Consider the following 15,508-nt stretch of genomic DNA (forward strand, 5'->3'; position numbering starts at 1 on the left):
ATGATTCACACAATTGGAATGTTAAAATCGATTATTATAACCTATTTAGGAAGGATCAAGTGGAAAAAAGGAGAGGGGTAGTGGCAAGATAGTCAAAAATGGCATTACCTGTTTCCATGTCACTGACAACCTGGAAGAAAATGATCATAAATGCTTATGGATCAATGTCCTAGCAGATAAAGCACAAGATGGGGTACTAACCGGTGTCGGCTACAGACTACCAAATAACACTGGGGAACAGGATGACTGTTTCCTGATGCACCTTTCTACAATGTGTAGGGAAAAAATGCTGTGTGATCATGGGGGACTTCAATTTGAGTAGCACATGGTAGAGGTCTCATGCTGCCAGTATTAAAACATCCTTGGAGTTTCTAAACTTAACAGATGACAATTGCAAAACCTAAAGTGTTGCTGTGATGGGTTGGATCACAGAAACCCCTTGGAGCTGCCAGCTGATGTGCCAAGACTACTTCTGCCCCTGCTTTCCCTGCTAGCTTGGGACTCCAGCACCCTGTTTTGCTGAGCCAGACATGCCAGTCTGCTCCAACAGAGACCCAGGGTCTGAACCACGTGCCCCAAAGCTGCAGACTGAACTGAAAGCAACTTAACACATGTTCCTGTCTTTAACACTCAGATGCTCAGCTCCCAATGAGGTTCAAACCCCAAATAATACATACTCTGGGTTAATTGATAAGTAAAAAGTGATTTTATTAAATACAGAAAGTAGGATTTAAGTGGTTCCAGGTAATAGCAGACAGAACAAACTGAAATACCAAGCAAAATAAAATAAAACACACAAGTCTAAGTCTAGTACAGTAATAAAGCTGAATATAGATAAAATCTCACCTTCAGAGATGTTTCAATAAGTTTCTTTCACAGACTGGATGCCTTCCTAGTCTGGGCACAATCCTTTCCCCTGGTACAGCCTTTGTTCCAGCTCAGGTGGTAACTAGGGGATTTCTTATTATGACCACGCCCTTTGTTCAGTTCCACCCACTTATATATCTTTTGCATAAGGCAGGAATCCTTTGTCCCTCTGGGTTCCCACCTGTCCTTCTCAATGGAAAAGCACCAGGTTAAAGATGGATTCCAGTTCAGGTGACATGATCACATGTCACTATAAGACTTCATTACCCACTTGCCAGCCCACAGGTATATAGGAAGACTTACAAGTAAAACAGAACCATCTACAGGTAATTGTCTTGGTTAGTGGGAGCCATTAAGATTCCAAACCACTATTAATGGCTCACACTTTGCATAACTACAATAGACCCTCAGAGTTATATTTCATATTTCTATTTTCAGATACAAGAGTGATGCATTCATACAAATAGGATGACCACACTCAGTAGATTATAAGCTTTGTAATGATACCTTACAAGAGACCTTTTGCATGAAGCACATTCCAGGTACATTATATTCACACTCATTAGCATATTTTTATAAAATCATATAGACTCAAGTCACAGTTTCAGCCAACATGAGGGAGTTTAATATTAGACCTTGGTCTAACAAATAAACAGAAATTAATCACAGAAGTAAAAAATAGTGGTAGCTTAGGTACAATTGATTGTGACTTGATCACATTTATAATGTGCAAGTGGAATAAAGTCCACACCAGTAATATCTATCTATCTATCTATCTACAGAGCTAATTTTACAAAGCCAAAAACAATTAAGAGCCAAATCAGCTGGGAGGAAAACATAATCAGAAAAATGTGAGTGATAACTGTGGCTTATTTAAGAATAACTGAGTAGATGTTAAAAAAGCCAAAATCCCACAGTTGAGGATGAGGGCTGTTCTGGTTAAAAAACCAACCCAGTGTAGAGGGGAAATAAAGGGAGCTGTACATAATAAAATCGTAATATAATTAATACATAAGGAACCCAAGGGACACAAGGAGAAAGCTAGGGCAAGAAGAATTAAGGACAATAAGAATGACCTTTTTAAATATATCAGGAACAAAGAGAAACTTCACAATGGTCTAGGTCCATTTCTAGTTGCAAATGATAGAATTATCAATAATAATGCAGAAAAGGCAGTAGTGTGTTACAAATAATTCTGTTCTGTATTTGGGGAATAAACAGATTCTATAGTTTCATCATAAGTCAATGCTAACACTCTTTCCATTACACAGTAGCTACTAAAAGTAGATTTTTTGTTAATTACCAGGTCCAGATAACTTTCATCTAGGAGTTTAAAGAGAGCTGTCTGAGGAGCTTGCTAGACAGTTAATGTTGATTTTCAATAATGTAGCACAAGGGAAGTTCACAATGACTGGAAGAAAGCTAATGTTGTGCCAATTTTTTAAAAAGGATGAACAAGATGACCTGGGTAATCAGAGACTTGTCAGCCTGATTGTCAGACATTGCTCCTGGGTAAGATAATGGAGTGACTGATAGACACTTGATTAATAAAGATCTAAAGGACAGTAATGTAATTAATACAAATATTTTTTTTTAGAAAATAGATCCTGTCAAACTAACTTGATATCTTTATGAGCTTACAAGTTTGGTTGATAAAGGTAATGGTGTTGATATAATATACTTAGACTTCTGTAAGGTGTTTGACTTAGTATCACATGACATTGTGATTAAAAAACTAGAATGATATAAAATGAACATGGCACACATTAAATAAATTAAACACTGGCTAACTGATAGGTCTATACCTGTAACTGTAAATGTGGAATCATTAAAGTGGTTTGATTCCAGTGTGGCCCCACAAGGACTGGTTCTTGGCCCTACACTATTTAACATTTTATCAATAATCTAGAAGAAACCATACAATCTAAAACTGATAAAGTTTGCAGGTGACACAAAAATTGTGGGGAGTGGTAAATAACTAAGAGAAATGGTCACTGATACAGCGTGGTCTGGATCGTTTGGTAAACTGGCCACAAGCAAACAGTATACATTTTAATATGGCTAAATGTAAATATATACACTTAGGAACAAAGAATCATAGAACTGGAAGGGACCTCGAGAGGTCATCTAGTGCAGTACCCTGTACTCACGGCAGGATTAAGTATTATTTAGATCATCCCTCACAGGTGTTTGTCTAACCTACTCTTAAAAATCTCAAATGATGGACATTCCATAATCTCCCTAGGCAATTTATTCCTGTGCTTAGTCACTCTGACAGTTAGGAAGTTTCCTAATGCCCAGCCTAAACCTCCCTTGCTGTAATTTAAGCCCATTGCTTCTTGTCCTAATCCTCAGAAGCTAAGAAGAACAATTCTTCTCTCTCTTCCTTGTAACAACATTTTATGTACTTGAAAACTGTCAGCATGTCCCCTCTCAGTCTTCTCTCTTTCAGACTAAACAAACCAATTTTTTTCAATCTTCCCTCATAGGTCATGTTTTCTAAACCTTTAATAATTTTTGTTGCTCTTCTCTGGACTTTCTCCAATTTGTCCACATCTTTCCTGAAATGTGGCGCCTAGAACTGGTCACAATACTCCAGTTGAGGCCTAATCAGTGCGGAGTAGAGTGGAAGAATTACTTCTCGTGTCTTGCTTTACAACACTCAGGTATATATATTCCAGAATGATGTTTGCTTTTTTGCAATGGTGTTGCAATGAGATGTTGACTCATATTTAGGTTTTGGTCCACTATGACCCCCAGATCCCTTTCTGCAGTACTCCTTCCTAGGCAGTCATTTCCCATTTTGTATGTGTGCAACTGATTGTTCCTTCCTCCTTGGAGTAGTTTGCATTTGTCCTTATTGAATTTTATAATATTTACTTCAGACCATGTCTCCAGCTTGTACAGATCATTTTGAATTATAATCCTATCCCCCAAAGCACTTGCAACCCTCCCAGCTTGGTATCATCTGCAAACTTGATAAGTGTACTCTCTATCCCATTATCTAAATCATTGATGAATATATTGAACAGAATCAGATCCAGAACTGATCCCTGCGGGACCCCAAGCATTATACCCTTCCAGCATGACCATGAACCGCTGATAACCACTCTCTGGGAATGATTTTCCAACCAGTTATGCACCTACCTTAGGAGCTCCATCTAGGTTGCATTTCCCGAGTTTATGAGAAGGTCATGTGAGACAGTATCAAAAGCTTTACTAAAGTCAAGATAGAATGTAGGCCATATTTACACTTTGGTGAACTCTATCCTGGGAAGTAGTGACTGAAAAAAGATTTGGGGTTCATGGCAGATAATTAGTTGAACATGAGCTTCCAGTGTGATACTGTGGCCAAAAGAGCTAATGCAATACTGGTATGCATAACAAGGGGATTCTCAAGTAGGAGTATTATTTTACCTCTGTATTGGCACTGGTATTACCCCGCAATTTGGACCTATGGCACTCCAATATTGGCTTACCTGTAACCATAAATTGATCCTCCATTTACTCTGCCCAAATGGGGAGAAAGGTGGTGGCCCACCCTGGAGAAATTGCCAGGGTATTACCAGGGGTTTATCTCCAACCGCAGAGGGCTCCCCAGAGCAAGCTAATCCTTCTAACCCTTGGAAGGACACAGGTACAGCCCTCCACTCAAAGGACTGACATTCAAGCAGTAATTTCTTTGAAAACAAATTATTATTTATTTAAAGGAAATAAGCAGTGACAATACATTTAATAAAGCAAGAAAGCATTGCAGTATATCATATGTAGTAAGGCACAATTACATTACACTTAGAGATCATACATTAAAGCAATTTAGTAAAACGAACACAGATCATATGGCTGTCACAATGTTAACTTGATATTATAAAGCAGTACTACGCTTGTTACAATGCAATAAAGCAAGCTTTTGTACATACATAGAAAAGATCATTACAATAAAAGAAAAACAGCCTACTTAACACTATCATCCCGTGAGCAAGGGCCAAACAGCCACAGGAGGCGTGCGGTGGGTCTCAGACAAACACAGGTGTCCAGCTTCATTGACAGGAAAACCCATTCAGTCCTTAAAATTAGACAGAAATTGAAACTTACACTCCTGCAATCCCTCTAGTCCATCTTTTTGGTCCTTCTGTTCGGTCTAAAAAGAGGCTGGTCCTGATATTGTTGGGCTCACCGCTGTTGCTGCCTCAGGTGCTGCTGCTGGGGCTGCTGTGGTAGCTACCTTGGTCCATTGTCTCAGAGGCTTCCGTTGTCACTGTGTCCAAAAGCTGCTGCCTGTGGAAGCTTCTTGCAGCTACTTCAGAAGCTTCTGGTGCCCTTTCTTCAGACAGCTGCTTGCAGAATCTTCCGCTTTTCTTCCGCTTTATCTTCTGCAGCTCAGATATCAAACACATCCACACACACTTAAGCCTGCCGGTTGTCAGCCTTATATACTGATTGCTCTTTCAAGTCCAGCTCATTAGCATAGGTCTTCCCCACTCAGTTAGACTGGCTCAGCCAATCAGCTTCCAGTTATTAGCATAGACTCTCATCCTGTCTAGATCCTCCCCTTCCTGAATAAATCTTCCCCTTGAGGTCATCATTACCATAGATCCTCCCTCTGATCCCCCCTTGAGGTCTTGGGAGACATGCTGAGTCATTCCCAATTGAACTCTATCTAACTCTTTGTCCTTCATAGAGAATCCTTGTGACTGCCATTTTGGATTTCTGACTCTAAACTATCATTAAGTCCTTTTTATCTAAAGTCTTAATCCTAAAACTAACCACTGTTTTATGCAAGCCAAAGCATTATGATACTGTCACCACCATTATTATGCCAATTGGGAGAGGTGCAATTTTACGATGTTTAAACCCCTTTTCCAGTTTTTCTCTGCAATCTCCATCCAAGGCGCTGCAAGGTTTTTCAGAGCAGCTAAAAGCAAAATTTCATGTTACACTAGTATGACTGCTGCTTGAATACTGAGTCCTGGTCTGGTACCCACAGTTCAAGAAACATGTTGACAAATTGGAGATGGTTCAGAGAAGAGCCATGCGAATGATTAAAAGATTAGAAAACATGCCTTATTGTGACAGACTCAAGGAGATTCATCTATTTAGTTTATCAAAGAGAAGATTAAAGGTATTATAGTCTATAAGTACCTACATGGGTAACCAATATTTAATAGTGGGCTCTACAATCTAGCAGAGAAAGGCAAAGCACAAGCCAATTGCTGGAAGTTGAAGCCAGACAAATTCAAATTTGGAATAAGGTGTAAATTTTTAACAATGAGGATAATTAACCATTGGAACAATTAACCAAGAGTCATGGTGGATTCTCCATCAATGACATTTAAATTAAGATTTTTGCGCAAAAGATATGCTCTAGGAATTATTGTGGGGAGGTTCTATGGCCTGCATTATGCAGAAGGTCAGACTAGATGATCACAATGGTCCCTTCTGGCCTTAGAATCTACAAATGGCAAAACTCCTGTTGACTTCAGTGGGGCCATGATTTCACCCTAACTGTGATTAGTTTTTTAGAGCTCAGAACTCTCTCTGTTTCTCTTTGGAACAGAAGAGAGATGTACTTTCACTCACTCATAACTCATTCACAAACTCTTTTGTTACTCATTTAACACCAGCTACATTCTTCTAACACTCCTCAATAATGAAATCCATCTGGGAGTTGATTTTCAGATGTTGTTCTTCTTCTGGTGCCCTTCCACCACAATCATAGGTTTTTCCAGTGTTGGGCACATGATATGGCCTCATCTGTAGTAGTGGGGAAATCTTACACAGTATACAGTTCCTCCAGGAGCCAGCAGACCAGGATTTCTGTTTCACCACAGTCATATGTGTCTGGGTCATTGAAAAAGTCACACTTCTGCATATTGACTTTTCCCATGCCAAGTCTTGTGTAGAGGCAATTTAAATATCTCCAAGTATACCAATCCTTCTCCATGCCTGCAGGAAGGCATTCAGACATCTACGTGCATTTTGACATCCTTGTTGAGTAGTTTAAGCTGTGTGCATCGCATTTCCAGTCATGTATACGTGAGTAATTTTTAAAAGGTTCATCTGCAGTTGACTAACAGCTTGGTGTGGATGTATGGTATCTTTGACCTGTTATAACCATTCCATTTTGCTTATGACTGGTCTCCTTGGATGGTCTCCTAGTATCTGGTGGAGCAATTCCAGCAAACATGTGAAGGTTGTTCATGTTTGTTGGTTTTAGACATTTTGTTATGTAGCAGCAGCAGTCAGTCAGCACAAGGTCCAGCTTCTTTGAGCAAAACGATCTTTCCCACACCAGACATGCATATTTGGCTGTTGAATAGCAAAGTTCAAGTGTGGCAGCTCTTAGTGTTGCTAGGTTAGTTACCTATTTTGAATTTGCAAGCTTCCTCAGTGTTGTGTTCTGGACGCTTACTTTGCCTTTTGTCTTCTCCATGTGTGCCTTGAAGTACAGAGTGAAGTCTAGTGTCACCCCAACTTAGATAGTATTCCAGCAGTGGGCAAGTGATACCCCATTCCCAATGACATTGAGTTGTCTATTGACCTAACAATTCCAAAGATGGAAGAGATTCACTTGAGTTTTGGCTGTGTTTGGTGCACAATTATTTCTGCCGGTACAATATAACCATTACAATATTCAGAGCTTCTGAGCATCTGGTGCTCCTGTTGACTTCAGATGGAGTTGTTGGTGCTCAGTTCCTATGCAAATCAGGACCACGGTGGCTTGAGTTCCTACTAATACATAAAAACTGATACTATTTCAAGATGCATTTTGGCAAGACTCTGATCCTGCACCATTACTGTCAATGGGACTTTTGTTAATAACTTGAATGGGAGCAGGACCCAGGAGCCAAATTATCAAATGTATGTAGGCACTTAAAGATGCAGATGGGCACCTTGTGGGATTTTCAATAGTGCTTAGGTACCTAATTCCCATTGATATCAATATAAAAATGTCCATCAATGGGAGTTAGGTGCCTAGGCTATTTTGAAAATTTCACTAGGTGTCCCATCTACATCTTTGAAAATATGGCCCCAACTGCCAAGTGATTAGGTAGCCTACTGTAGCATACTGATTACAACAGATATGTTTTGATTGTTATGAGTTCCTTCTCTTTTTTGCCTCTGTGGAAAATATTTGCATGTGAGAATGAGAAGGCAGATTCTGTGCATCATGCATGGATATGCCAGCCTGTTTGTATTGGAAATATTTCTGTTTTGTAGCATAAAAGTTGTTTTGAATACAATACCGTTCTTATTGGACTTGAGTGGAAGGATGGTCTTGTGGGGCTGGGGCTTGGGAGACCTAGGTTCAATTGCTTATTATATCATAAACTCTGTGTGTGTGTGTGTGATCTTCGTCAAGTCTCTGAATCTCTCTGTGCCTCATTTCCTCATCTGTAAAATAGAGATGATAATACTGTTCATCTATTTCTTTGGGGGAGGGATTGTCTATCTTTATGGGTTTCAGCAGTGCCTAGTACAATGGGGCCTGGATCTCAGCTAGGGGCTTTGGGCACCACTGTACTACAAATAAAAATGGACAGCCTGATATAGGAATATATGGATGATTGTGGTAAAAATAAAGTCTATGGTTGCAGTGGGACTTACATGCTAACTCTCTGATGCTTTGAGCTAATAGTGCAAGTTTTTATTGGAGGAAGACTTACAACTTGTTCTATCAGTTCAGACTGAAATCTATTGTTGGTTTAGTTTGCCTTTCAAGAAGGCATCTAATTATTGTGATAAGCTGCAAACTTCACAAGACTCCTAATCACATCTGTTTAATTTGCATATACAGCCTGGACCTTTAGCATGTTACCTTGAAACATTCCTTTTGAGGCATGTTAATCAATGCTAAATGAATGATAATTATGGTAATTAAATCTTCTCAAAGGAAAGGTGACTGTCCTGGTACTTAGCTCTAGCAGATCACACAAGTACTTGTACAAACAGCAAAAAAAAAAAAAAAAAAAAAAAGTAAACTTTCTAACATCTTCTTCATTAATTTAGTATTAATATGGTGCCTTCCATTGAAATTTGCATTTTAAATGAAAGGAGCAGATTTGCTTGACAGCATCTAATGTTAGAGCTAAATAAAAGGCTTGACTGCATCTGCACTGTCAATGTTGATCTGTCCCTTTTACATGGCTCTTATTCAATGTATGCAACTCTCAGCTTATAAAACATTAAACAGCTACATTGTGATGTTTCTTGTGTGGTGTCCTTCAGTTTAATCTTCAAGTAGTTTCATTTGAATCAGGCATTAAAGAGATGACCTTGTACCAGTGATGTTTTGCCTGTGACCCTTTTATCACTGTGACCACACTCCGAATAGTCCTAACCGCAACCCCTTCTTCATGTCAATTTACTATCATAAATTTACACTTGTGTAAAGACTCCATTTAACTTTTCTCTGGGCAGAACTAGCCCTGCTGTTGCTAGTCTCTTATGCTCCAGTATTGAAAGAGACACTAATAAATCCACACTTCGACATTCACTATAACTGAGATCAATTTAGTAAGCACCAACATGGAAACAAATAGGCCCTTTATAGTTATTAATAAAGGAGGATAATTGCCAGCATTAGTCACGGCATTTAATTTTGCCAAAGTAATAGTTGGACAGTTTGCTCTCCTCAAGGTGATGATTTTCTATGAGGCATTTAAGCTCCATGGCTCATGTTTTATAAATAGGCAGCTCTTGCTTTGCAAAGGGGAAAAAATATTGAAAATGCTTTTGTTTTACACCAACACACACACGGACACACACGTGAGACAGAGGCCCTGTCTACACTGGCAAGTTTCTGTGCAGTAACGCAGCTTTCTGTTCTGTAACTCCTGAAGTATACACACTGCCAAGCCACTTAGGGTGCAGAAACTGTGCAGCTGTAGCGCTTTAAAAAAACCACCTCAATGAGAGACATAGAGCTTTCTGCGTGACCTCCAGGAGGTGTGTCATAGATATAAAGGGAAGGGTAAACACCTTTAAAATCCCTCCTGGCCAGAGGAAAAACCCTTTCACCTGTAAAGGGTTAAGAAGCTAGGATAACCTCGCTGGCACCTGACCAAAATGACCAATGAGGAGACAAGATACTTTCAAAGCTGCGGGGGTGGGGGGAGGGGGGGACAAAGGTTCTCGCTCTCTCTCTGTATGATGCTTTTGCCGGGAACAGAACAGGAATGGAGTCTTAGACCTTAGTAAGTAATCTAGCTAGGTATGTGTTAGATTCTGTTTTGTTTAAATGGCTGATAAAATAAGCTGTGTTGACTGGAATGTAGATTCCTGTTTTTGTGTCTTTTTGTAACTTAAAGTTTTGACTAGAGGGATTCTCTATGTTTTGAATCTGATGACCCTGTAAGGTATTTACCATCCTAATTTTACAGAGGTGATTCTTTTTTTTTCTTCAATTAAAATTCTTCTTTGAAGAACCTGATTGCTTTTTCATTGTTCTTAAAAGATCCAAGGGTTTGGGTCTGTGTTCAACTATGCAAATTGGTGAGGATTTTTATCAAGCCTTCCCCAGGAAAGGGGGTGTAGGTTTTGGGAGGATTTTGGGGGGAAAGACGTTTCCAAGCGGCCTCTTTCCCAGTTATATATCTGTTAGACGCTTGGTGGTGGCAGCAATAAAGTCCAAGGGCAAAAGGTAAAATAGTTTGTACCTTGGGGAAGTTTTAACCTAAGCTGGTAAAAATAAGCTTAGAGGGTTTTTCATGCAGGTCCTCACATCTGTACCCTAGAGTTCAGAGTGGGGAAGGAACCTTGACAAGGTGTCTCACAGTGGCTGTTCTCACCTCTCTGGTCATCGGTTTGAACTCTACTGCCCTGCCCTCCGGTGATCAACTATCATCCCCACCCTGTAAATTCCTTTGGAATTTTGAAAGTCCCCTTCCTGTTTGCTGGGTGATGCATGCAGTGGTCTCAGCGCATCTTTCCAGGTGGTCATGCATGCTCAACGCACGAGGCGATCCCCAGCTTGGAGCAATGCTGAGCTGCTGGACCTCATCATCATTCAGGGAGAGGATGCTGTCCAGTTCCAGCTGCGCTCAAGCAGTAGGAATTATAATACCTACGGACAGATTTCACTATGCATGACAGAAAGCAACCATGACCGGGACACACTGCAGTGCAGGGGTCAAAGTGAAGGAGTTGTGGAATGCCTACCACAAGGCGCGGGAGGCAAACTGCAGCTCCGCTGCTGCGCCCATGAGCTGCCAGTTCTACAAAGAGCTGGATGCGATACTCAGCAGTGACCCCACCTCCACTGCAAAGACTACTGTGGATACTTTGGTGGCTTGCATGCCAGTCGAGAGTGGACCAAGCCAGGAGGAGGAAATCTTGGACGAGGATGTGGAGGGGATGGGGGAACAAGAGGCAGGGAATGACTCGGAGGTCAGAGATGTATGCAGCCAGGAGCTCTTTTCTACCCCAGAGGAGGCTAGCCAGTCACAGCTGTCGGAGCTCGGCGAAGCGGAAATAGGAGAGAAGGCCCCTGGTAAGTAAATCTGATTTTGGGAATCGCTGAAGAAAGTTGTTGCGGGCAGGAGGGTTGCAGAAAGCAGGTTTGTCTCCCACCACATGCCTAGTCTGAGCGGCGCAACAGTCTGTTGATTGACTCCCTCATTTCACTGGAATCTCTTTCAGAGATCTCCAGGAAACTCTTGTGGAGATACTGGGCAATCTGCTGCTGCAGGTTCTTCAGCCAAGCTACTTTGTTTCTTGCCCCATTAATGGTAGCTTTCCTGAGCCACTGTGCCATCACAGGTTGGGGGGGAGGATGACCATTGCTGCACACAGGCGAGCTGCATAGGAACCAGGGTGGAAGCTGCAGTCTTGGAGAAGACCCTCCCTTGATTCCCTGCTCACCCTCAGCAGCGAGATATCTTCCATAATGATCACATCCTGTGGAAAGTGTGGGGACAGCAATGATTATCAGGCCTCCCCTACAGTGATGGCTCTCCCCAAGAGCCACATGCCCATTGTATAGCAAGGTCCAGAAAGAGTGATTTCCCCTGCCCCTGCAGCTACTCATCATTTTGGGGGCTCTTGTGGCTCATGTGTGCTTGCCTGGGGTCAGCCAGTTAGTGACAGGTTTGTGAATACTGGCTGTTTTAAATAATTGAATCAGTGTTCTCTCTGTTGCAAACAATACTGATTCTGTAAAATGTTGTGTTTACACTTCACAGAGATTACCTTGCGAGCCCAGCTTCCCTCTTTGTTATCGGCAGCTGAATGGCTGCACAAAATTGGAAAGTGGCCAAGAAGAACTAAGGAGGACTTTCTGCATGATGTTATGATGCACTCCACCGCCGAGAAACAGGAATTGAAGGAGTGGCAGGACAGTGAGAAGAAGGACCAAAAAGAGAACACAGCATACCAGAATGAAGCCATGGAGTGGCTCTTAAAGGTTATGGAGCGCCAAGCAGACACGCTCCAGGTGATACTAGCTCTTCAAACTGAGCAGCTTACACGCCCACCCTCCCTTGCAGCCGCTGTCGCAAAAATCTTTCGATTGCGCCCCACAGACACTGCCAACACACTCTTATCAACCTCCTCACTCTAGTCTCTACCCGCAGCATTCCACTCCTCCCTCCATCACTGTGGACTCCCACTACCCACTATATTCAACACCCATCCCTCTTCAGTTTGGCCCTGCTAAAGTACACTACCCGCTGCATTGTAGTCCAAGGAGAAGGTTGGATACGATCCCTGGACATACACAAATCTTTAGCTGTCCCGAGACTCCTCCTCTTGGGACCTTCCCTTCCCCCATCCCCCTCACTTCTGATGGTTTGGGGTTTTTTTGACTCTCCTCTGGTTGTTGTCTTTTAATAAAAAAATTGTGTTGATTTGAAAGCAATCTTTATTCTATTAATTGAAAGCAAAAAGAACCCTGCAAAGCAATATACAATTATGTTAAATCCACATATTGCATCATGTGCACCAACCAACTTTTAGCATTACAAGCACTGCACTCCTGAGCATATGGATAAATATTAGTGGCTTTCAGCTTCAGATTGCTGCCTCAAAGCATCCTCACCCTTATGGTCCTGCACTGTGCCCCTATAATAGCCCTCATCTCTGGCTGTTCAAACTCAGCCTCCAGGCACTGATCCTCAGTGGTTCAGGCTTGAGTGAAGCTTTCACCCTTCCCTTCACAAATGGTATAGAGTGTACAGCATGCGGCTATAAACATAGGAATATTGTCATATGCCAGGTCCAGCTTCCCACAGAGGCAGCACAGCAGGCTTTTAAATGGCCAAAGCACACTCAGTACTCATTCTGCACTTGCTCAGCCTGTTATTGAACTGCTCCTTGCTGCTGTGAAGTTGCCCCGTGTATGGCTTCATAAGCCACGGCATTAAGGGATAGGCGGGGTCTCCGAGAATCACAATGGGCATTTCGACTTCCCCTACTGTGATCTTCTGGTCCGGAAAGAAAGTCCCTGCTTGCAGCTTCCTGAACATGTCAGTGTTCCAAAAGTTGCATGCATCATGCACCTTTCCGGACTAGCCTGTGTTAATGTCTGTGAAACGCCCACGGTGATCCACAAGCACCTGGAGAACCACTGAGAAATACCCCTTGTGATTAATGTACTCAGTGACTAGGTGGTCTGGTTCCAGAATTGGAATATGTGTGCTGTCAAGGTTCCTCCCCCACTCTGAACTCTAGGGTACAGATGTGGGGACCTGCATGAAAACCTCCTAAGCTTACTTTTATCAGCTTAGGTTAAAACTTCCCCAAGGTACAAATTAATTTTATCCTTTGTCCTTGGAATATCCACTGTCACCACCAAACTCTAACTGGGTTTACTGGGAAACATAGTTTGGACACGTCTTTCCCCCCAAAATCCTCCCATCCCTTGCACCCCACTTCCTGGGAAAGGTTTGGTAAAAATCCTCACAAATTTGCATAGGTGACCACAGACCCAAACCCTTGGATCTGAGAACAATGAAAGAGCATTCAGTTTTCTTACAAGAAGACTTTGAATAGAAATAGAAGTAAAGGAATCACTCTGTAAAATCAGGATGGTAGATACCTTACAGGGTAATTAGATTCAAAACATAGAGAATCCCTCTAGGCAAAACCTTAAGTTACAAAAAAGACACACAGACAGAAATAGTCATTCTATTCAGCACAGTTCTTTTCTCAGCCATTTAAAGAAATCATAATCTAACGCATACCTAGCTAGATTACTTACTAAAAGTTCTAAGACTCCATTCCTGTTCTATCCCCGGCAAAAGCAGCATAGAGACAGACTCAGACCCTTTGTTTCTCTCCCTCCTCCCAGCTTTTGAAAGTATCTTGTCTCCTTATTGGTCATTTTGGTCAGATGCCAGCAAGGTTACCTTTAGCTTCTTAACCCTTTACAGGTGAGAGGATTTTTCCTCTGGCCAGGAGGGATTTTAAAGGGGTTTACCCTTCCCTTTATATTTATGACATGTGCCATCTGTCACCCCTCTGCAGTTAGGGAAGCCCATTTCTGCAAAGCCATCCACAATGTCACACACGTTGCCCAGAGTCACGGTCTTTCAGAGCAGGATGCGATTAATGGCCCTGCACACTTCTATCAACACGAGTCCAACTGTCGACTTTCCCACTTCGAACTGGTTAGCGATTGATTGGTAGCAGTCTGGAGTAGCCAGCTTCCACAGTGCAATCACCACCCACTTCTCCAACTGGTCAGCTCTCATTCTTGTGTCCTTGTGCCGCAGGGCTGGGGCGAGCTCATCACGCAGTCCCATGAATATGGCTTTCCTCATCTGAAAGTTCTTCAGCCACTGTTTGTCTACCCAGACGTGCATGACAATGTGATCCCACCACTCAGTGCTTGTTTCCCGAGCCAAAAGCGGCAACCTACTGTGGTCAGCACCTCACTGAATGCCACAAGCAATCTCGTGTCATAGCTCATGTTGTGTCTTCTTGCCTTTGTAGTTTAAGGAATAACTCCACTGCTGCTCATGACCTGTTGATCAGAGGGAGCAGCATATTGGTCATCAGTTCAGGATCCATTCCTGCAGCCCGAAGAGGCAGGGTGCGCAATACACAAACCATTGAAAGATGGCACCAAATGTGGATGAAGCACAGGGAAAATCATGAGTGGAATGGAGAAAGTGAATAAGGAAAAGTTATTTATTTGTTCTCATAATATAAGAACTAGGGGCCACCAGCAGGTTTAACACAAATAAAAGGAAGTTCTTCTTCACTCAGCGCACAGTCAGTCTGTGGAACTCCTTGCCTGAGGAGGTTGTGAAGGCTAGGACTATAAAAGAGAACTGGATAAATTCATGGAGGTTAAGTTCATTAATGGCTATTAGCCAGGATGGGTAAGGAATGGTGTCCCTAGTCTCTGTTTGTCAGAGGGTGGAGATGGATGGCAGGAGAGAGGTCACTTGACTATTACCTGTTCTGGAGCACCTGGCATTGGCCACTGTCAGTAGACAGGATACTGGGCTGAATGGACCTTTGGTTTGACCCAGTATGGCCATTCTTAAGTTCTTATGTTCCTATTGCTGGGATGCGAAGCAATGCATCAAAGGGCACTGGGGCAGGACCCTGGATGCCCCACGACCCACTCTGCCTTCCCACAACTCTTAGCGACAGAAGAGAAAGAGGTGCTCTGTGGGATAGCTGCTCAGAGTAT

The 15,508-nt window shown here is 42.2% G+C and overlaps 2 protein-coding genes across 4 annotated transcripts in view; both read left to right on the top strand.

The window, feature by feature from the left end:
* The window catches only part of LOC144930130 (uncharacterized), a 184,093-nt gene that overhangs the window by 116,828 nt on the left and 51,757 nt on the right, over nt 1-15,508 (top strand). The gene's annotated exons all lie outside the window — the stretch shown is intronic.
* LOC140905233 (uncharacterized) lies at nt 10,020-12,677 on the top strand. The gene is made up of 3 exons (XM_073328140.1): nt 10,020-10,064; nt 10,584-11,359; nt 12,051-12,677. Exons 2-3 carry the CDS (start codon nt 10,972-10,974, stop codon nt 12,425-12,427), a joined length of 765 nt encoding a protein of 254 aa, XP_073184241.1. The 5' UTR covers nt 10,020-10,064; nt 10,584-10,971; the 3' UTR covers nt 12,428-12,677.

Source organism: Lepidochelys kempii, chromosome 1 (assembly GCF_965140285.1).
Source record: "Lepidochelys kempii isolate rLepKem1 chromosome 1, rLepKem1.hap1, whole genome shotgun sequence".
NCBI lineage: Eukaryota > Metazoa > Chordata > Testudines > Cheloniidae > Lepidochelys > Lepidochelys kempii.